Source organism: Ochotona princeps, chromosome 7, assembly GCF_030435755.1.
Source record: "Ochotona princeps isolate mOchPri1 chromosome 7, mOchPri1.hap1, whole genome shotgun sequence".
NCBI lineage: Eukaryota > Metazoa > Chordata > Mammalia > Lagomorpha > Ochotonidae > Ochotona > Ochotona princeps.
Genome location: NC_080838.1, coordinates 10,440,439 through 10,462,271, shown reverse-complemented (window position 1 = coordinate 10,462,271; position 21,833 = coordinate 10,440,439). Strand labels below are relative to the sequence as shown.

The 21,833-nt window shown below is 41.5% G+C and overlaps 1 protein-coding gene across 1 annotated transcript in view; it reads right to left on the bottom strand.

Annotated features, from left to right (window-relative positions):
• The window catches only part of NR3C2 (nuclear receptor subfamily 3 group C member 2), a 339,034-nt gene that overhangs the window by 36,967 nt on the left and 280,234 nt on the right, over positions 1-21,833 (bottom strand). The window contains exons 7-8 of the mRNA XM_058666787.1: positions 8,381-8,511; positions 2,253-2,410 (exon numbers count right to left, since the gene is read on the bottom strand). Coding sequence (XP_058522770.1) covers positions 2,253-2,410; positions 8,381-8,511 — 289 coding nt within the window. The remainder of the gene's footprint in view (positions 1-2,252; positions 2,411-8,380; positions 8,512-21,833) is intronic.

Below are 21,833 nucleotides of genomic sequence, written 5' to 3'. Positions count from 1 at the left end.
GGACAGCATCCCACAGCTAGTAGAGTGGCTAAAACTATAATGTCTCACCATGGCAAGTGTTAGCCAAGATGTGGAGCAATTTGACCTTTCTGTACTTGCTATGGGAATGCACAATTGCAAACTTCTTTGGAAAACAGCTTGTCAATTTCCTAAAAAAATATATACCCATACATTATACTACTGTTTTCATCCAAACAAAGAGAAAGTATGTATCTATGTAGAGAATTAGATCCAGCACAGTTTTATTTCATAATTGCTCCCATGCTGGGAAATAACCCTAACACCCAACAACAGGTGATTGTATAACCAAGCTGTGAAATGGGATACAACTCAACAGGGAAAAAAAAAAAAGAACCCTTCATAGACCCCTCAAAACTAAGTGCCTCATTACTGCAATTACACAAAATGCTAGCAAACGTAAACTAATTTGTTTTGACAGAAAACAAAAAAGTTTTGTTTTTGTTTATTGGGGAGCAGCATATTGGAAGATTTAAGAAGATAGGGACAACTTTTAGGGTGACAGGTGTCTTTGGTATACTAATCATGGTGATAGTTTTTTATATATGTATGTGTCTTAAAACTTGTCACACTGCACATTTAATTAATTCAATTCAGTGCAAATTAATTACATCTTAATTTCTGCTCCCCAAACCCTAATATACTAATTTGTTCTGGGACACTGTATAGAAAATCGTTTATGATAACAACTACTTCACAGGTTTCCAAAAAACAGCAGAGGAAGTTCTGACCCAAGGAGCACTGGGTGCCTGTGTTCACCGTGCCATGCAAAGGCCGAAGGACATTTTGCCATTTGTTGATCTCACTGCTTGGAAATTTCTTCAGAGTGTGTCATCTGTTACCATGTTTCTGATGACAGTTACACATGTACTAGTATCGATTTGTATTTTGCTTGCCTGTTCAAGTAAGGAAGTTCATTATGAAGGTTACAGGACCCCCATCTGAATCTGTGCTAGAAGGCCTTGCAATGAAACCGACAGAACTCAGTTAGCCTGCCGTGTGTCCTTAGCTAGCTCACCAGGAGCTTTAGCAGAGGATGCGTGGGAAAGGCTCACTCTAGCTGCCTTTATTTGCTGTGGTAAGAGTCACAAGGAGCATCATTTGCTGTCTTCCTTGAATCCTCACCTTGCCAGCACCTTTACTTCTGAGATTTTTCACTAAACTTCCCTCTCTACAGCATTATTAAGTAACGAAACTATTTACTATGAATTCACCTTGCAGAGATTCTACTGGAAACATGAAAGGTTCAGGGAAAGCAAGGACTGGGGATATACACAGAGTCTCAGTGTAAAATACCAAATCATTTCCTTTAGTCAATCATCTATAGGCATTGTTAGCATCTCAGGGAGATCACATTCCACCGATATAAATGATCTAAGGGAGGGACCATGACATCATAGTAACACTTATTAAAATATTGTTCATCAAGTCTGCCAACACTTCCCTTAAGGATAGGAAAAATATCTGAAAAAGAATTTATCAACCAAAACATATAAGTTGAACTAAGGCAATAAATTTCCCAGAAGAAAGTAAGGACATTGCACAAATATGAAAAATGAAATATGAAGAACTCCATACAAGATTCTTTGAGCCAGAATTGGAAAAGCTGCCTGCAAAGCGAATCAAGGAGCAAATCTTAAGTGACAGATAAAACAATCAAATCACTCTCTTGTAGAAACTGCTAGCAAACACCTTGTAGATCTTTACTTGATTAAATTAGAAACCAGCTCATTGTCTGCTCCCCGTATTTACATAAGACAAGGAAGGTGACTCCTCTGAAGAATAATGAATATAGGCTTCAAAATCTGGCAAGGGTTGAGATGATCCACGCTGGCCCTGAACCACTAATAATGTTTTTGAAAGATTGAGTTATTAGATTAACAGCTGTAGAAGATGAACACTATTTATGCAATGTTAGAGCAAACATTTTTATAAAGCAAACGTTTCCTAAATTGCAAACAAAAATGTGAAACTCAATCTGACACCTGTAACAGATTATGAGGGCTTTCCTTGGTCCAAGGCACAGAGCTATCCCCGGTACTATAAATGAGATTTGGTCCAAAGGCTATCAAAAGAAAAATGGCCTTCTTCAGCTTTTTAACTCTTGCTACTTCCCATGGATACTTTCTTTCTAAAGCCCTGGAAACTCTCACTCTTGCCTTTAATTTTTTTTTCGATAACAGATATAAGACTGTTGTCCCTACACGGAATGAGAACCACAGGGGTCTACTTACATCATGCATGGAGTCCAGGAGCTTGGTGAGTTGGTAGAACCTCTGCCAGCTTTGCCCAGAGTTGTTGGGGCATTTAGTTACCATCTTCCTCAGCTCCTTGATGTAGTTTGCCCTCATTTCTTCAAATGCAGACTGGCTTTTGAGGCCATCCTTTGGAACTGCATTGAGAAATATAGATATGTAAACACTAAGGCTGGAAAAACAGTTCTAGCATCTTCTCAATTAGGTGGGGTGGCCTAGTATACTTGCCGGACTATTTCCTGATGGTAAGGTTGGACGCCAAATCTCAATGAATTACAATTACAAATAAAGATGGGAGCCACCAACTACTAGACACTTATTCAAGTATATGCATGTGGGCACACACACACACATATAAAAGAATAACTGTTTTTTATCTCAAGTGGATCATTATGCACATTGGACTGTGAATCTTGTCCCAGAACCATTATATTAGTGTTATTTGACTGATGAGTAAACTGAAGACCGGATGTTGGGAACCTGTCCAAGCAAACAGTACATACATAGCAGAGAGAGTAAAAGCCAAGATCTGATTCCAAAGTTGCCTCCAAACCTCAGCACCACAGTGTCTGATGACCCGTCACTGAAGTGTTTGACAACTCCTACCTTGCCACTACTTCCAAGACACAAACATGTGTTTTGATGTTTCATGACAACCAGAGGAGCCACAATCTGCACTGGGTTAGAGTTAGAGAGCATCATGCTCATCATGGTCAAGTTCAAATATCAAATGCACTCTGGGAAGCTGGCTTTCCAGGGGAGGATGGTACACACTCCTCCATCTCAGGGCATTCGCAGCTCTCTCTCTCCAACAGCCTCAATCACTGAACACTTCTGAAAATGAAAGACTTGGCAGCTCAGGACTCGAGCCTGTCAAACACTGATCCGTCCTGCTGAGGACCTTGCCCAGGATTTCTGCGAATGAGATTTATCGAGAAAAGGTGCGTCCACATGCAGAAGTGGCGTGGGCAGAACGAAGCATAAAGACGATCCTTTGAGAACCTTACCTCTGTTTTTCACTATGGGCAATAAGTAATTAGGCTTGTGCTTCAACTCTGGATAATAAAATCACCTAGGAACTTCAGCTTTTCAGGAGACGAAGACCTAATGAACACTCAACTTGCGCTATTAACATTCTGAATTTGAAGCATCTTCTTAATTGTACATATCTGCCAGCCTTTCCTAATTGGTATAAATAATAATATATTTTGGTCATCAGCACTTAAGAATGGATAAGTACAATTCTGAATATTATGTGCAACCCTGGGAACTAGCCTGCTACAATTACCAAATAAATCCTGTTATTCCATAGGAAGATGTGAACTATCTTGCAAATTAACTTCCATTATGTTAATAATCGAGTTGAGCGGAACTGATGAGGGTTTTGATTTGTGGCTTGTTTAAATTTATGTTTATGGGGAGAAAAAAACGTCCCTAATAGAAACTGCATAAATTCCTGAAGCTTCTACACCATTAGCTGTGGTTTTAAATATTTGACATTTTTATTAGGAGTAAAGATACTTTATTATAGAGTACATAGGAGATTTTACCTTAAAATGAAAGGCTTGTTTTAAAAGTAGGAAAATTAAAGAAGAACGGAAATAATTAGGATGTGACATCCCAAAACCACAGGTATACTTTCTATCAAAATTTACCATTAACTTAAAACATTGAAATGGAAACAGTTTACAAATCTCAGCCTATACTGCCAATCTACAGATTGACATTTTTAAAGTTACACAATCAGATAAACTTGTGTTTCTTTCCAATATAGATACTTACATGGATGCTATCCTAAACACTGAATAAGTACCTAATATTGAAATACAGTGAATGTATTTTCCAGGTGTATTTCAATATACCTAAGATTAACCAAAAACTTTCATATTCCTGATAGCTGTTATCAAAAATTCTCAAGATTCTAACAACTTGCATCAAATATTATAACTTGTATTTTATTGCTGTAACTGAAATATGCTTTACTAGTTTCCTAGCCAGATTTTTTCAAAGTTGAAACAAGCGCACAGATAAAGAGAATTTAAGCAAAACCTCCAATTTTGGAGGTCTGCCCAGAATTTCTGCATTTACTTATTAAATGCAGCAGGGTTGTTGGAAATCATCCAATATCTACGCACTGGAGAAGGGCAAAAAGACAATGGAAACAAAAGTCTGTTTCCCCCTCAGAGCATCAAGAACACAGCATACTTCTGAGGTCACGGTTATCAAGTGGGTGCACTGGACACCAGCTGGGCCATTGAGCAGTCCTGAGTAAGAGGGACATGCTTCATGCACCGAATCATCAATGAACAAAACAAGCCAACGAAAGGCTGCACTTTCTGTGATTCATACAATTCTTTATTCATGCTTTTCTGCCTTTTTATTTTGCTTTTCCTGCACCCAGGAAAAAATAAGAATGGAAAGTCCTGAGCTACTTAGTGCTAACATGTATTTCAGTCATTTTAGAGTGATAGTAGAATCTATGATGGGCTGAATTCCTAGCACATGTATGTGTGTATACATGCATATATGTGTGTGTATATATACATATACATATATACGTATATATACATATGCATATATATTAGAAAATATTTCATTAAAAATCTGTCCTGTATCTGATTTAAATTTTTCTTATTTACTATTATATTTTAACCAGCAGTGGTTAACACTGGGAAAAGAGAGTAAAATCCCTTTGAACTGACAGATGGTACTCCCAGAGTTATATTCTAAGGAAGGTAACTTAGAACCTCAGCTACCTTGAAGGGGAGAGCAGCCGGGAGGAAGCAGCCTGCTTCTGCTGACCCTGCAGGTAAGAGCTGGGCTGGGTGTAATCAGTGAGGGATGCTGAGGCTTGTGGCAAACCATAGGCCAGGTCCTGCCCTGGGCATTCAAATTTAATGAAAACAGAACAAAAGACAAAAGCAACCCCCCTCCCCACCAACCTGTGTTGGCCAACCAAAACACAGCTGTGAGCTGCTGGGCCTGCCTCTCTGGCCCCACCCTGGATTCTGTCTGCTCCCTGCTGGGCCTCCTTGCTGGGCCTCCCTGCTGCCCTCCTGCACCCTCTCTGCTGCTGGGAGAAGTCCCACACCCTCAGGTTGAGGCTCAACTTCACAGAGGATTCTCACTCAAGAGACACTTGGGTGCCTCTGTTTCATCAGCTCTGGAATGGGGCTGCCAGCTTCTTAGGACTATCAAAAGCACTCAGTTAAACCAGACTGATTCACATGAAAGCATACTTTGTAAATCATGAGGTGCTCAGTCTGTGAGGAAACAAGTTCACAGAAAATGAACTTATTTTGGTGTAAACAATACGTGACATCTGGGTCTGGCACTGCGCAGCGGCAGGTGAAGGACCCTCCCTTACAATACTGGAATCCCATATGGCAGCTCTGCCAGAGTCCCCGGCGGCCCTGCTCCCAATCCAGCTCCCTGTTCATGTGCCTGGGAAAGCAGTGAGCGACGACCCAGGTACCTGTGCCCCTTCCACCAGTGTGGCAGATCAGGGTGGACTTCCCGCCTTCAGTCTGGCCCGCTGTTGGCTGCTGGAGGCATCAGGGGAAGGATTGGGCTGGTGGGAGTGGTGCGTGTGTGTGTGTGTGTGTGTGTGTCCGTCCCTCCCTCTCTGTCATCTGTCTTTCAAATAAATAAATCTTAATATTATCATAAAAGTATGCATGCATTTCAATTTTTTGTACCAAACTAAACAACTTGTGTATTTAAAAAATTTTTATTTTCATTTTACTTAAAAGGTAGACAGGACAGAGACAGCACACAGACTTGGCAGAGAGCAAGAGCAAAAGAGAGCGAGAGAGCGAGAGAGAGAAAGTGCCTCGATCTGCTGGTTCACTACCTAAATATCTGCAACACCCCGGGCTGGGTTAGGCCAATGCCACGAATCTAGCACTTAGCTCATGTCTTCCATATGGGTGGCAGGGAACAAAGCACTTTAGGTTTCATTACCATCTCCCCCGGGTCCACATAAGCAAGAAGTCGGATTGGAAATGGAGTAGCTAGAACTTGAACTACGTACTCCAATATGGGATACTGGCCTCCCAAGCAGTGTCAACTGCTGTGCCAAACATGTGCCCCTAATTTTGCCTTTTCACTCCATTTGCTACAAACTTCTGAAAGTCCCCTTGGATGTGCTAGAGGATTATAATCATTTCTACCCTGGTCTGCCCTTTCCCTGTGCTCATGACTGATGCCGGATCATGCTTCCTCGCACCCAGCTGCTCGCTGCTACAGAGAATACCTCTTCTTACCCATACCATGCCCAACACCCTGGCCGGCGTCGCCACTTTCCCAATGAATCTAATCCAGACTGCCTTTTGTTCTAAGTCCTGGGAATGAGAACCTGGCAAGGCCTGGCTAATCTTCCCTTCTTACAGTGTCTGACAGCTGCTCATGCCCTGAAGCCCACGCCACTAGCTGCAGCACCTTTACTGGCTGTGGGCATCCAGAACACGTCTCAGTTTCCTGAGTCACTACAGCACTTAGCCCAGCACCGCTCTCTCCTTACTGTCTCCTGCCACTGTTCTGGGTGTCACCCGGGTCTGATGTGAGTCTCCTTACATTCTTTCTGCTCTATTAGAAAACTCCTGTGCCCAAGCCCCTTGCCAAAGCTAATCCTTCTCTGCTGGCAGCTCCTGCCATCAACTTCTCTCCTTCCATACTTGGTGCCAGGAGTCAGTAAAAGCTTCCTGTCAGTCTGCAAGTCGCTGGCCATCTGGCAGCCGCCCGATGCCTACCGGTCAGCTCCAGCAGCCAGCTCCTGGGGCTCTCGGTTTTCTCTGTGCAGGTCACAGTGTTGCTCTGCACATCTCGGGCACCTTTCACTCTGGGCTTCCACTCCCTCAGCCAGCTCTGTCCATCCTGGCAGCCTTCAGCATCCGCCCCTCTTCCCTCTCTTCCATGGCAACTCTGCTCCCAATTGATGAGTATAGGACAATTTCCTCTAAGGGTTATTCCAGATTTATATCTCAGTACCACCCCTGTCTTTTATTCCTCTATCTTTGCTATCTTAACTGGGATACAGAGATAGCATCAGAAAATTAACCCATCTACAAGAGAAATCATTTGACTCTCTATGAAACCTGCTCCCTATTGAGATGCGGTCATGTTTCTATTAACATTACTGCCACTGTGCCAGTCATCTCTGCGCTCAGCTCCTGAGTCACCCCTGATCCACACACTTACTCTCCTCCACCACCCTTCTGCCATGTCAGTAACTATGGCCAAGTTTTTGGCAGCGCACTTGCCCCTGCCCATCACACCACCAATCACCATAATCCAGGCCATCATTTCCACAGCCTTTCTGGACAGGTCTCTGTGCTTCTAGTCTGTCCCTCAAACTCTCTCAACTGCCCTTTAATCCATTCGCTTGCTAAATAAATCCTCATGCAGCCATCGAACACGGCTTTGATCTTGTCATCCCTCTGCCCACAGCACTCCCCTTTCTACCTAAGAAAGGTCAAACTTCATCAATGGGTACTGAGGAATCTGGTCCAACCCACATCTCAACCTTATTCGTAACCATATGCTAGCCCAACAGAACCCAATGCACCATGACAAATTCCATGAGTACACAAGGTACAAAATACAGCATGAACAGGCCAAACACTCCCTTTGCCCCCAAAACTAAGTGCTGTGGTTTACTTATGTTCTCCAAAATGCCATCCAGGGCCTTACGTCCAATCCATTCCATGCATAAAGACCTCCAAGACTGAACTGCACACTGTATGCCTCCCTGGTCCCTGGAACTGAATGTGTCCCTTCCTTCTCTGGGCCACTGTGACGCTCCTTCCCTTTATCATAGATCACCATTTTCTGGAATTCATGAAACATGCCTTTGAACTTGTCACAGTCCCTCTGAGGGTAGAGACTGCTTCATTCTCTCTTATGTTTCCTGGACTGTCCAATCCTACTGCATACATAACAGACCATAAATGATCCTGATTCAATGGATGGACGGGGTGTGTTCTTTCATATACCCAAAGTTTTCTACTCCCAACTTACTTAGTTCTTTAAAGGCCAAAGTGTTCCTCCTACCTTTGGCAGGGGTTGGAAATAAGCTATTCTACAGCAGAGTGTGCATGTCAATTTACCTGTGCTTAGTAGCAGCAAGACTTTCATTATGGTGTACTCTTCAAAGGTAAGCTGCAGTCGAACAAACTGAAGGCTGATCTGGTGCATGCCCTGGCACAGCTCATACATGGCCGACTGATGCATCTTCTCTCTGCAAAGGCAAGGAAACATGGGTCTGAAACTGCAAGGGGCACTTTCCAACCCAGCCTGAGGCAGGCAACCAGGATATCTGAGTTCCGATCTTAGGTGCAACATGAAGCAGAACCATCAGGTACCTTCCACAGTGGCTGGTCCATTGTTTCTAGACTAACCTGCTATGCCACTACTGGTGCCTTCTGAGAATATAGCAGAAGTGCCAAAATTCATCCTTTTCATTGTGTCCCATGATTTCCTTTTATGTGTAGGGGAACAGTAAGTGACTGTGCTGTGTGTTCTGGTGGGGTCATTCATAATACAGAGCAGTCCATAGAGTCTTCTTCCTTTTTCGCTACAGGTTTTGGTCACTGACTGTTTTTGGAAGGACTAGGCTAGATGCTATACACTGCAGATGGTGATGACCAATCATTTTACACAGACCATCCTTCCAGAGTTTCTGGAACATGTTTGTTAACCATTTGGAGTAATGTGTTTCAAATGCAAAACTCAACATTATTTCAAAAGGTAAGATTCCCATATGGAATCACCCTGTTTGAGGGATAGATCAGCATGGGAATTTAGCACCATATATACAAGTATCTCCACACATACAATCAACCAATCTCCAACCCTCACAATGCAAATATTTCCATAAGAAGTTACGTTAAAGAACAACAAATGTCATCCTTGTCTCTTTCCTTGAGAAGAAATCAAGAAATCGTTATCTGCCAGCTTCAATTCTGTTCCTTGATATTTACATTTTTATTGTAATATACCTAGTGTGGACTGAGTTTTACTAGGACTCCATATCTTTATTCAGTTGAAGATGTAAATTTTTTTTCGATTATGAAATTCCCTTAGTCACTGTTCATCAATGATATGAATCCCTATGATTCTTTCCTTTTTGAATTCCTGTTAATTGTATATTGGACCTTCTTCTTGTATCTTTTAATCTCTCATATTTTAAACTATAATTTATTTGAAAGGCAAAGAGATGAAGAAAGATATTAGAAATGTGATCAAATGTGTACAATGTCCAGGGATGGGCCAGGCTGAAGCCAAGAACCCAGAATTCCACCTGGGACCCCCATGTGGCAAGGACTCCAAGACATGAGCTGTCACGTGCTGCCGTACCTCCAACGCAGGCACTCTGACAACGTGTGTGTTCCACACAGCCTCCTCGCTGCTGAGTCAAAATCCTTCCACATTCTGCAGCTCCTTACCTCTGTGTACTGCACTTTAGGTCATTTTCTCAGATCTAATTTCTAATGAAATACTTAAAAAAATTTCATCTGTGTTTTTAATCTACTTTTCTTCAAGGTCTACAGTGTTTAAATTTCAATGGTACTGTTTTGGTTGCTTAGGGCCAAGAAATATTCTATTTGGTTCTTCTTAGATAGTTTTATTATTTTCTACAATGTATTTATTTATATATGGTCATTATATTCCCTTTCCATTGCTAAGAGTTTTAAACACATCTGCTTTATAGTTTCTTTTAGATCATTTAACTCACTGTTTTCCAGTGTTAATATGAATGTCTTAACACGTATTGTTTTTGATTGGGTGAATCCTATGAGTGCTAACTTGTACAAGGAACTCTGCAAGAAGCTTTAGCACTTACCACTGTCATGGGTGAATGCTTTTCACTTGCTAAATCCTTAAATGCTTATTGTGAGACTCAGTAGTTTAAATTTAGACTCCACACTTGATGTGGTTTTGGTTTGTGTTTCTTCTTTCGTTCAGCCTCCCTGGCACGTCCCTGGGCTAGCTGCTTGGTTAGGGTTCACTGTTGGTGTTAGCAGACAGTGAAACCTTTGCAGAGTCCTGGCTTTTTGCAGGCGGCTCTGTTTCAGGCTCAGCTTTGCTGAACTGTAACTTCCGGTTCCCATTTCCTGTTTGTGTCCTAACGCCGTGCCTACAGCATGAGGCTGCATTCAGCAGTCTGTAGGCCCACTGCAGGTTCTAACTCTGAGTTAAGCCACTATAGCTACAAATCCTTTGTTTTCATCTTTTGAGCTTGTCTGCAAATTTCAAATTTTTTAAAAGGCTAAATTTCTGTGAGTTTAGAATCAATCCAGGCCCACCAGATTACAAATTGCACACTCCATAAAGGCAGGGTCCTTGTCCATCCAGCCTTTCTGCATGTCAAAGAGAATATGACACAAATGTTATCCCTAAAGATTTCATCAGTGAGTGAAAAAGAGAAGGGCTGGGAAAAAAGGAAAAACAAGTAATGATTATGAAATGGTTGAAGACATACAGATCTGCATATAATGATGATGATTAGGAAAGATATTCAAAATGACCACTAAGTGAGTTCTAAAAATGTGCTTAACAAAGAAGAAAGATTTAGTTGGTAAAATAGGGTGAACTAGGTTGAACAGTCAGGATGTCATGGTATGCCGTACAACATATATTTGACACTGTGCAGCTCTGAACGTGTGGTCACATGCATTAGGCTAGTGGTGCTGCAGAGAACAGATCACCCTGGATTTGCTCCAGTAGGGCCCAGGATGCTCTCCTGGGTCGTCAGTGTGCTGGCTCCTCAATCCTGTAATCTTATCATTTCTGGGGCTTGTGATTGTCCTATGTAAAAGTGGAATTAGGTAAGCCTCCAAGCTTGCAGGGAGGCAGGAGCCCACCATGAGGAAGTTCTTAAGTTATACAGTGCTTTCTGAGTGTCAGCCTTTCTCTCTGCCTGCCTTCCTTTCTGCTTGGACATAACAGAAGGAAATGCTTTTGGAGAGACCAGTGATATTTTAGATTGAAATAAGCCAAGAAAGGATCAAATTCCTAAAATGACTTTAAAAAAAATGACTATTTAAAAAAAATTTTGACTATTTTAAAAAAAATGACTATTTAAAAAAAATACTACTCTATTTATACTGTTGTCTTTTTTCTACGTATTGGGATCAGGATGGTCCACCGAGGAAAAGCAGAAGGGATGCAGACGTCAGACGGGGAAAGTGATTTGCCTGCAGCTGAACTTGAACACCTTGCTGCTGAGGTGTTTGCTATTACATGTGTTAAAGGTGGGTTCAAGAGACCTCTGAGGTTCCACGTGCAAAGAGATCAGAATGCTAATGTGTGACAGCACAGCTAGAGAAAGCACTGGAGCATATTGGCACCGCCTTAGCCCTGTCTGGAGCTATGGTCTGAGCCACCCTACCGCCTATCTCCACTCAGTCTGTCATTCGTAGATCCCTCACCAGGCCACAAGGCTATACTTCTTCCCACTAGCCCCCAGTTGTCCTCCTGTTCACGTGGGAGTGCTTCAGGTGCACGGGGAAGCTAGGATCCAGACCTAGGCTATTTTGACTTCAAATTCCAGGCCTTCCCATGTTTCCAAGCTGCTGGCCCAGGTTACAGGTTTTAGCTTTGTTCTCCAGGTCTAGAAGTATATAGAGAGAATCCTCCTCATGGGCTTTGTGATGATACTCTCATTTGTTCACCTTCTGCTCCCCACAGGATGGGAAGAGTCTGTGTCTTCAAATTCCATGACTTTTTCCACTGCATGAGATGGAGTTCTTTAAAGAAGAATGTGTATTCAATATAGCTTGAAATGTCAAGAAAATAGGCCATCTTGAAAACACATTTTACAGCACATCATTTTCCTACAATTAGATTAAATGTAGGGAAATGCACATCCAAAAGCATTTTGGGACAAGGACAATCTGTTTGGCACAATCCCAGTATTAATTTTGCACCATTACTTCACAAATACTTCAGCTCTTTGCTATATTGCTTTGGTTCATTTTGTAACCTTAACCTCATTTTGAACACGATAATGTAAAACTGTACCGACTACCTTGGGAAAGGAGAACAAGTTTATCCAATGCTTCTAAAATACAAAGGTAAACACATGCTCCAAGGTTCTCCTTGGGCAATGGGTGAAGGTCAAGGCAACTGATTAGTAGGGCGGGAACTGCCCGTGGGTAATGAACACCAGACCCGGCTGGCTGACGTTGATGATCTCTACTTACAAATCTTGGTCACTAGCATTCTTTTATTTTGTCAGCTATATACTTTTTTTTTAAAGATTTATTTATTTTTATTGGAAAGGCAGATATACAAAGAAGAGGAGAGACAGAGAGGAAGAGCTTCTGCCCTTTGATTCCAAGTGGCCGCAGCAGCTGGAGCTGAGCCAATCTGAAGCCAGGAGCTTGGAGCCACTTCTGGGTCTCCCATATGGGTGCAGGGTCCCAAGGCTTTGGGCCATCCTCCACTGCTTTCCCAGGCCACAAGCAGGGAGCTGGAAGGGAAGAGGGGCTGCTGGGATTCCCAGCACGTTCAAGGTGAGGACTTTATCCACTAAGCTACCGTGCTGGGCCCGAAAAACTCCTTTAAATAATGTTAACTTCTACTTCAGCACTCAAGTGAGAACTGAAAGCAGGTTCTTCCAGGGATATTTGTACACCCATGTTCAACAGTAATATTCCCAATGAAGTGAAACAAACCAAGTACTGAAAACACAAATAGTGAATGATTTCACTCAGATGAGATCTGGTAGAGCAGTCAAACTCACAGGAGGCGAAGAAATCGAATGGTGGTTTTGAGGGATGGGGAAGTGGGATGCTGTCTTAAAGGTACAGTAGTTCTTTTTTACTGTTTCACTGGATGAAAAGATTCTGCAGATTGGCTGTACAATAATGCAACACAACAGTTCGTAAGGCCAAGATGGCAACTGTGACAATCTGTGCATTTTACCACAGCTAAAAATGTCTTTCAAGAATCTTGTCTGCAACCCTTGACCTCATCTACTACACAATGTTTTCCTAGAGGATAAATGTTGCTACTTAATTATATAATCTCATAAAAGACTGAGGGGTTCTATTTTTCCTTTTTTATAATATATGAAATATCTCTTTCTCTTCTATTTTTATAACTTGCCCTTGGCTGTTTTGTGTCCTGATAGATTTTTTTAGTTGCTGTATCTGTGCTTTCTTCGAAAACTGCACTAATTGCTTTTTAAGAGCAGGAAGGTAAACACTCTGTAAAAGCCACTATTTCAGACAGTCACTCAGAAGCAGTTCCTCAAAGACCCGTCTGCTATAGTTTCAGTTCCCTAAAGGGGAAGAGAAAACAGACCCACCTCCATCACTGGTTTCCCCACTCCTCTGCCGATGGGAACTTGTGAGCACATGGGGCAATGTTTCTTTTTAAACTTAAAATCCTTCAGCAAAGTTACACTAAACTATACCTTCTCAACCAATCATCTTGTAGGTATTTAAGAGATTTCTTCACTTAGGAGGAACCACAGACAGAGACCTCTGGAATGGTTTACTTTCGCCTTTGGATTAAAGACCAGGTAATACCGATCTTCCCCAAGGCCCCTCTGTGCAGGCAGAAGGAGACATCTTTTCTATGACTGCAACTATGGCGCACAGCTTCCAGCAGTGTGAATTGAGAATCAACAGCCCGCAGCAACTGAAAACACGCAGATCTAATGGAATATGCAAACCTTGGGTTGTTCTGTTCTTTTTGAAGATTTACTTATTTTTATTGGAAAGGTAGATTCCAGAGGGAAGGAGAGACAGAAAAACATCTTCCATCTGCTGGCTCACTCCCCAAATGTCTGCAATTGTAGGAGCTGAGCCAATCTGGAGCCAGAAGCTGGCAGCTACTTTTGGGTTTCCCATGTGGGTATACAATCCCAAGGCTTTGGGCCATTCTCTGCTGCTTTCTCAGGCCATAAGCAAGGCAAGGGATTGGATGTGGAACAGCCAGGACATGAACCGATGCACATGTGGGACCTCAGTACTTGCAGGAGGAGGATTAGCCAACTGAACCATTCTGCCAGGCTTACGAGTTGTTGTTCTTTTCTTTGCAGATACAAGCAAAATAAATATTCAGTCAATATCGAACTCTACGCTTCTGGAATCTCAAGGGCAGGTCTCTCAAACATGTTTCTAGGGTGCTATTTCTTCAATTAGCTGCTTCTAGGAGTGTGTGTGTGTGGGGGGGTGGGTGTCTGAGGGAAAGATAGTATTATTACTCATGCAGTAGTAGTGTCAGTCTTACAAGAGAGAGTTAAAGAACCTGAGACCACAGTAGAGCTGAAAGAGCAGACCTAAAATGTGATGCTGCAAACCACATCATTATGTCTGAATAAATCTAACATCTTGTTACATGGTCAGTGTAACAGATGGTCCCTGTCTCTCTCAGGCTTGTTATTTTCCTAAAAAAAAAAAAAAAGCATGCAGAAACAGTTTTTCCCCATTTCAAACCTTAATTAGAATAAAAATGACCTCAATTTGAGAATTCAAATGATTCCAGTTTACTGTTTTTCAATTTTTTCAGTCTTATTAGATTTTTTTCCTTCACTGACAAGCAAGAAATATCCGTATGGTAGGAGGACCACTTTGCTGGTTGTGATGTCTGTTCATTTTTATAGCATTTACATAATGTACCTCTAGCCAGGGAAGAAGCAGCTTTCATGTTTCAGGCTGCTTCTGAAGAGTATCTGGTTTTTTGGTTTGCTTTACTCTTAGGCAAACTGGTCTACTATTGGTCCCACCTGCCTTTTCTCTGTTCATTTTACATGGTCACTTCTCGTCTAGTTAAAAGCTCCTTTGTATTCTGTTAGTACCCATAATTGACATTTCCAAAGGGATTATGTTTTTGAGAACTGTTCTTGGTCTTCGCCAACATAATTTCTACTTTTTAATGAACGTTATGCAGATTGAAATAACATGTGACATTCCAAAACTCTCAAAGCTATCTGAGTACACAGCAATTATAATTTACCACTGACAGTATTAGAAGCTTGAAAAAGGAATTGTTATCATAAACAAATATATTAAAAATAAACATTCCTTTGGGAGTGAGCATGTGCTCAGTAGTTGAAGTGTTACATTGGACAGCTATGAGCTGTATTAGAGTGGCCTGATTCTAGCCCCATGTCCACGCTCAGCTGCAGCTTCCTAACAGCGCATGCCCATGGCAGAAGGTAATTTAATTGTTCCTACATCTGGATCTCTGCCACCCCTTGGGAGATGTAGACTGAGTTATAGGTTCCTGATGTTAGCTTTGCCCAGCCCTGGAAACAGTAGGCATTCGGGGAGTGAACCAGCAGATGGCAGGCATCTGTCTCTGTCTGCTTTTCAAATCAAATAAATATTAGTAAATAGAAAATTTAAAGCATATTCTTTGTACTATAGATTTTTAAATATGTATATAGCTAACAGTTTCTTTTCGCAACAAGAATATGCTTTTTGTAAAAGAAAACCATTGTGATAATTAGATTTTATATATATGTATATATAAATATATATAAAATATATACATGTATATAAATAATGTATACAAACATATACACATGTATATATATATATATTTGGGGATGTTTATGTAGTTGATCAGGGTGGGAAGGATTGAGGATTAGGAAAAAGTGGGTGAGACCATTGTAAATTTTCTTTCTCCTGTATCTAGAGCAAGGGAAGAGTTAAGGGGAAAGCCACATCTAGCCTCCCTCCCAATCACCTCAGTAGCTGGGGATGAGGAATGGCTATGTGATGTCATCCCAGGATCCCCACTGTGGAGCATGTTTTGAGAGTTCTGCTTAAGTGATTTCAGTGGTTCTGAAATGCTGTTGATCTTGGCAATCCAAGCATGAGGAAATCCTCCCAAGGTCCACTGGCTGACAGTCTACCTTAGTCTCCATTCACCCAGATATTTGCTGTCCACACTTGGCTGGGGATAGTTGTCCCAATTTATTTGGCTCTCCTTCCTCTGCTATGGTTCCAGAAGTCCTCTGCAGGCCTTAATGGACTGTTATATCTTCCATGCACATCTGAGCATGCTATCCACTGCTCCATCTTAGATACTGAGGAGGGGGGTATAGGTTGGGCTGGGCTAGGACTCTGTCCCTACTAAACCATGTGAGAGCTGTGTCTGGGCATGGACCAAGTGCCGCTGGGCTATAACACCCAACAGTATGAACTGGAATGGGTGTGGGCCACTGTTCCTGCCAGGAGAGGAGGTGGGCTAACTCATTTTGGACCAAGGACCCATTGGGGTGCGTGAGATCTGTCACAGCAGAATGATGGACTTATGACTGTTTATGAAGAACTATACTATTATAATAAAATAGGGAAGGAAATCAGTGCAGGGTAGGAGATTTGGGGAAGGAGTAAGGGAAATCCCAGAGCATAACTGTATCATAAAATAATAAGATACTGGATGAAAAAAAAAGAACTAGAATGACTTTTAGGCAACTTTTCATAACTCTATTTTATCACGTAAAGTACATCTATTGTTGAGAAATGTGACGTGATATCATATACTAAAATTAGGTAAGGAACACAGCAAGCTTTAGAGGATTAGAAAGAGTAATAGTTGTTAATTTATAGAAATGGTAGGGGCTTTTGGGGTAGGCAATGCATGAATATGATTGACATTCTTCCAGAAGGGCCTCTGGGTATAGGACTTTTTTTTTAAACTAGCAATTTTCTTTTCAGGGGAAGATCTTTATTTGAAGATTTTGTAAATTTTATAATAAAATAATTTCATAAAAGATTATAAATAAATAAAAATAAATTTAAAAAATCCTAGATTTTGGTAAGGAAATTTATATCTGTCATGAAAAGTACAAATTCAAGCTCTTGACTAGGCTTACACAGTACTTTCCCTATTCCAGGAACTTCTGGAGAGAACGTTGTAACTTCACTAAAAGGAATACTCCAGGACTTGAATCTAGGCAGTCTAGTTTCAGAGCCTGCACTTGAACTGCTAACTTAAGATAAAACACCCAGGAGCATTTTTAGAACCTCTTGGGCACTTAATCATTGCCAACCATGTCATGATATGTTGCCAGAATTGCTGCACACACAGAAAGGATACAAAAGAGCAATGTCCTCTAAGGAGAGATTTTTTTAAATTGTCACATCTTCTATTTGCAAGTTCAATATGAAACTCCTGAAATTCAAAGAAGACAGACCTCAGACAGCTGGCTGAGATAAAAGGTGCAACCCAAAACCTTTTGGTGAACTACTATTGCTTCACTGAGGGAAATTTTGGATATAAACTTAATTACATGGTTTACTTTCAATAAACAACCACAGTTTTTCAGTTGTAAACAGGGGTCATAAAACAGTAGGATTCCTACTTGATAATTACTGAATTTCAAGCAAGTGAATAGAAAAGTTATTAAACTATTGTTTGGGTAAAGAGTGACAGCCATCTGCTTTTCCCACAGTAGTAAAGGTTTGTAATAACTAGTAACTTACAAGTTCATGCCTTGGTGAAGCCAAAGTCCCATCATTCCCATAGCCAGGACTTAGTAGAGACGAGACATGGGTGCTGAGGCTGAGGAGAGCTGGTGTGCGAGCGTCTCACACTGGAAGGCAGCCTTCAGCAGTGAGTTGTGCTGGGGGAGGGGGGAAGGTGGTAGTCAACTGTGCTCACTTTACAGGGTCACAGACTCCTTCTTCTAGTGCCCAAGCCTTAACTCTGGAAGTAGAAAACAGCTCAATCTGTGGCACAGTCTTAAGACAACGCCAGGATGCTGACATCCTACACTGGAATGCCCAGGAGTCCAGGTTCCACTCCCTGTTCCACTGCTTACTGATGTATACTCTGGGAGCTGGGTCATGACCTTGAACCTGTGCTGCCTACAGGGGAGACCCAATGAGGCTCCTGGCCTCTGCCTTTTGTCTGTCCCAGGCCCAGCTGCTATAGGCATTTGGAGAGCGAACCAGTGGATGCAAGGTCTGACTTTATCTTTTTCGTTCTGTCTTTCAAACAAAGAAATAAAAAGAATGAATAAAAGAACATTAAAGCTCTGGAAACTGAAGGCTAAAAGAAAGGTGACTTTTTTGGTTGGAATCATTCTAAGAGCTGATACAGTCTGCGTGAATAGGAAAAAAAGATGCTCTTCAACTCAAAAAATTTATTAGAGTTTCACTACATGCCCTTTCTTATTAAAGAGATTCTGAGTATTTGACACAGAGCAGATTTTGTTAAGGACACTGCTAATAACTGTATTGCTCACTAAGTGCCACACTGCCAGGTGGGTATACCAAGAGTGACATGAACTTCCTATAGAACATCAACACTGAAAGAAACATTATACATACACACAAAATGATGTGAGAGCAGTTCTTGCTCAATGTATGGTCTACATATTCATCTTCTTTATCCACTTACATCAAAGTACTAGTTAAGGCAGCTGAAGCGGTACAGTTGACATTTTCTAACCTTGCCCTTCACTTTAGATTCATTGCACCTCCACTAACCAGAACTAAGTAGCCAGGCAGATTCTCTTAATGACAAGTAAATGGCTTCATGACTCTGTTCACTGACTAGAAGCAATGAGCATCAAGGTCAACATCCCAAAAGAGTTAGCTCCTTGAGAGTCTTAAACAGGCAGGATCCTGGGCCCCAGTAAGGCACCAGGCTCTAGGCAACCTCAGGAAAGAGAGGGAGAAGAGGTGAGTGGGCCCCAAGTCCCTTTTCCCTCATTGTGGTACTCCATGGGGGTTGGGAGCAGTTACAGTTATTTTCTGTAACATGTAAGGAGGACAGTGCTATAGTCTAAATGTGTTCTCCAAATCCAGATGTTGGAATTCAGGGATCAGTGTCATAGTATTCAGAGGTAGTGTTTTAGGAGATGTTGACTCTAAGGATAGCATAATGACAGATTTCTCACCTGCTAGTTCACTCCCCAGTGAGAGCTGGGCCAGGAAGAAGCCTGGAATGCAATCTACCTTTTCTGTGTGAGTAGTAGGAATTCAGTCAAGTGCTAACCAATACCACTGCCTCCCAGAGGGCACACTGGCAGGAAGCTGGAGTCAGGAGCCCACGCTAGGACTTGAACTCAGGTACCTTGATGTGGGATATCTGTGTCTCAAATGGTATCTTAACTGCTCACCAAATTCCCACCTGAGTTTTAACAATTCTTTATGGGGCTGGTGTGTGGCAGATAAAGCTGCCACACCTGATAGTGGCATCCCCTACATGTACTGGTTTATGTTCTGACTGTTCTGCCTCCTATCCAGCTTCCAGCTAATGGTGTAAGAAAGCAGAAATTTGACCTAAGCGTCTGGGCCCCTGTCACCAGTCTGGGAGATCTGGATGAAGCTTCTGGCTCTAGGCTTCCGCCTTGCCCAGTCAATGGCACTTTGGCCATTGCGGAGTCAAACAGCAGATGGAACATCTCTCTCTGTTGCTCCATCTCTTGCTGTACCATGACTTTCAAATAAATAAGTAAATAATTATTTTAAAAATAAAAATTATTTAGTTCAGTGGTTCTCAAACTATATTCTGAGGACTTTAGGGTTACTCCAAAGCTCTTTCTGGAGGCTTTTGTTTTCCTAAGGCTCTTCTTCTCCTGTGTAAGATTAGATTTTCCCTCTTAATTTTCACCAAAAATGACCTATGACATCAGGTGAATTGTAAGAGACATGTAAATGTCTTTAAACTAAGATTAAGAGGATTTACAAAAGGCCAATCAGCAGAATGCTTCTAAATTTTTTTCTACGAAAGATAGCAATTTTTCACAAAATGGCTGGTTATTTTTAAAATACGCAATGAGATTATTATTCCACAATGAGCTGATAAGCCAATATTTTCATGTTCCTTTTAAATTTGTAGCGTGGATACATTTTATGGCTATAATCCACCTGAAGGTGCTCGCGGTCCTCAGTGGCTGTGCGAGTGTCGAGGGGAGCCTGAGTACCCAATGTTGGCAAGCTGCCCACCTCTGCAGCAGAAAGGACATGAAAGTTGAGCAAAACCATCTGCCAACCTGACATATCAATACTGTTGTGGTATTAGGAAGAAAGGAAAACATATTCAGTGGAATAATTTAAGTTGAAACAAATGTTTACTTCTTGTAAGCCCTTCTTATCTTTTATTTGTGTATTTTATCCACTAGACTTGTTTTTTCATTTCTTAATGACTACTTCTTGGGCCTGGTACAATAGCTCAGTGGGTAAATCCTTGCCTTGCATGTGCCGGCATGACATATGGGCACTGGTTTGTGTTTCAGCTGCTCCAGTTTCCATCCAGCTCCCCATTTGTGATCTGGGAAAACAGTAGAGGATGGTCCAAAGCTTTGGGATGCTGTACCCATATAGGAGACCCAGAAGAAGCTCCTGATTCCTTGCTTTGGGTTGGGTCAGTTCTGCACCGGCTGTTGCAGCCACTTGGGGAGTGAATCAACATATTGAAGATCTTTCTCTCTGTATCTCCTTTCCTCTATAAATTTGTCTTTCCAATAAAAATAATAAATCGTAAAGAAAAAGACTAATTCTTATGCGAGAAGATATGATGCTCAGTAAGAGTTTCTAAAAGAGTATCCAAAACTACTATTAGAATCCAAAGACATACATTAGGTGTTCACATTTGAAAAGTCAAACTCCTCAGTCAGTGTAAAAGCCTGAAAAATTCAGAGTTTTACGCCAAGACATGACAGATAATCTGGGGTCCAAACTTTTAGCCTTGGTTTGATTTAATGTTAGTCATTAAAGATCTAATTATTTATTTGAAAGGCAGAGTTACATAACGAGAGAGGAAACAATGAGGATTAGAGGGAGGAGAAAAAGAGAGAAAGAGTAAACCCACTGGATTACTCCCCAGAGGTCTGCAAAGGCCAGAGCTGGTCCACGCCACAGCTAGGGACAAAGTGCTTTTCGTTATGTCTCCCACATGAGTGGCAAGTACTCAGATGAGGCCACTGGCCATTCTAAGAACCAGGCTAAATACCCACTCTTTCAGCATTTTTTAAAAGAGAAGATTCAGATGTTAGAACCTTTGGAAAATTAACACCTTATGTGCAGAATCATCCCTCCCCCCCACAACCTTATTACGTTATCTCAGAGTTCATGGGTGGGAGTGGTGGGCATTCATTTCACATGAACGATTTTTTAAAGAACAGTCAAGGGGCTCAGAAGCATTCAAAGATACAAATCCAGAGAGCAGTATGTATTGATTGTATGTGTATGATAGTAAGTGTGATCTTTAGTGCAGAATGGTGTCATCAAGGTCACCATTTTTGGTCTCCCCTCATCACAGCAGGAAGCCTGGATGGAGCCCTCTTCCAGGCTGTAACTGTCCCATTCATTCCTCCCTATCAGCCCCAAACTAACTGTAGAATCACAGCTTAAAAATATTTGTCTCTATTAATTTTTCAATAAATACATAAATTCCTGGCTTTTTATTTAAAAGTATTTTTAGCTGAAGAGACTAAAACTCTTAAGCACATTAATTGAAGTAAAAAATCAACATGCTAATCATGCTAATATTAACCACACTACGCCTTTTTAAAGAGAACATGTGATTTTAAACTGTTTTTGATTCTTATTTTGAGTGAAAAATAGCTTCTTCTCTAGTTAGCCA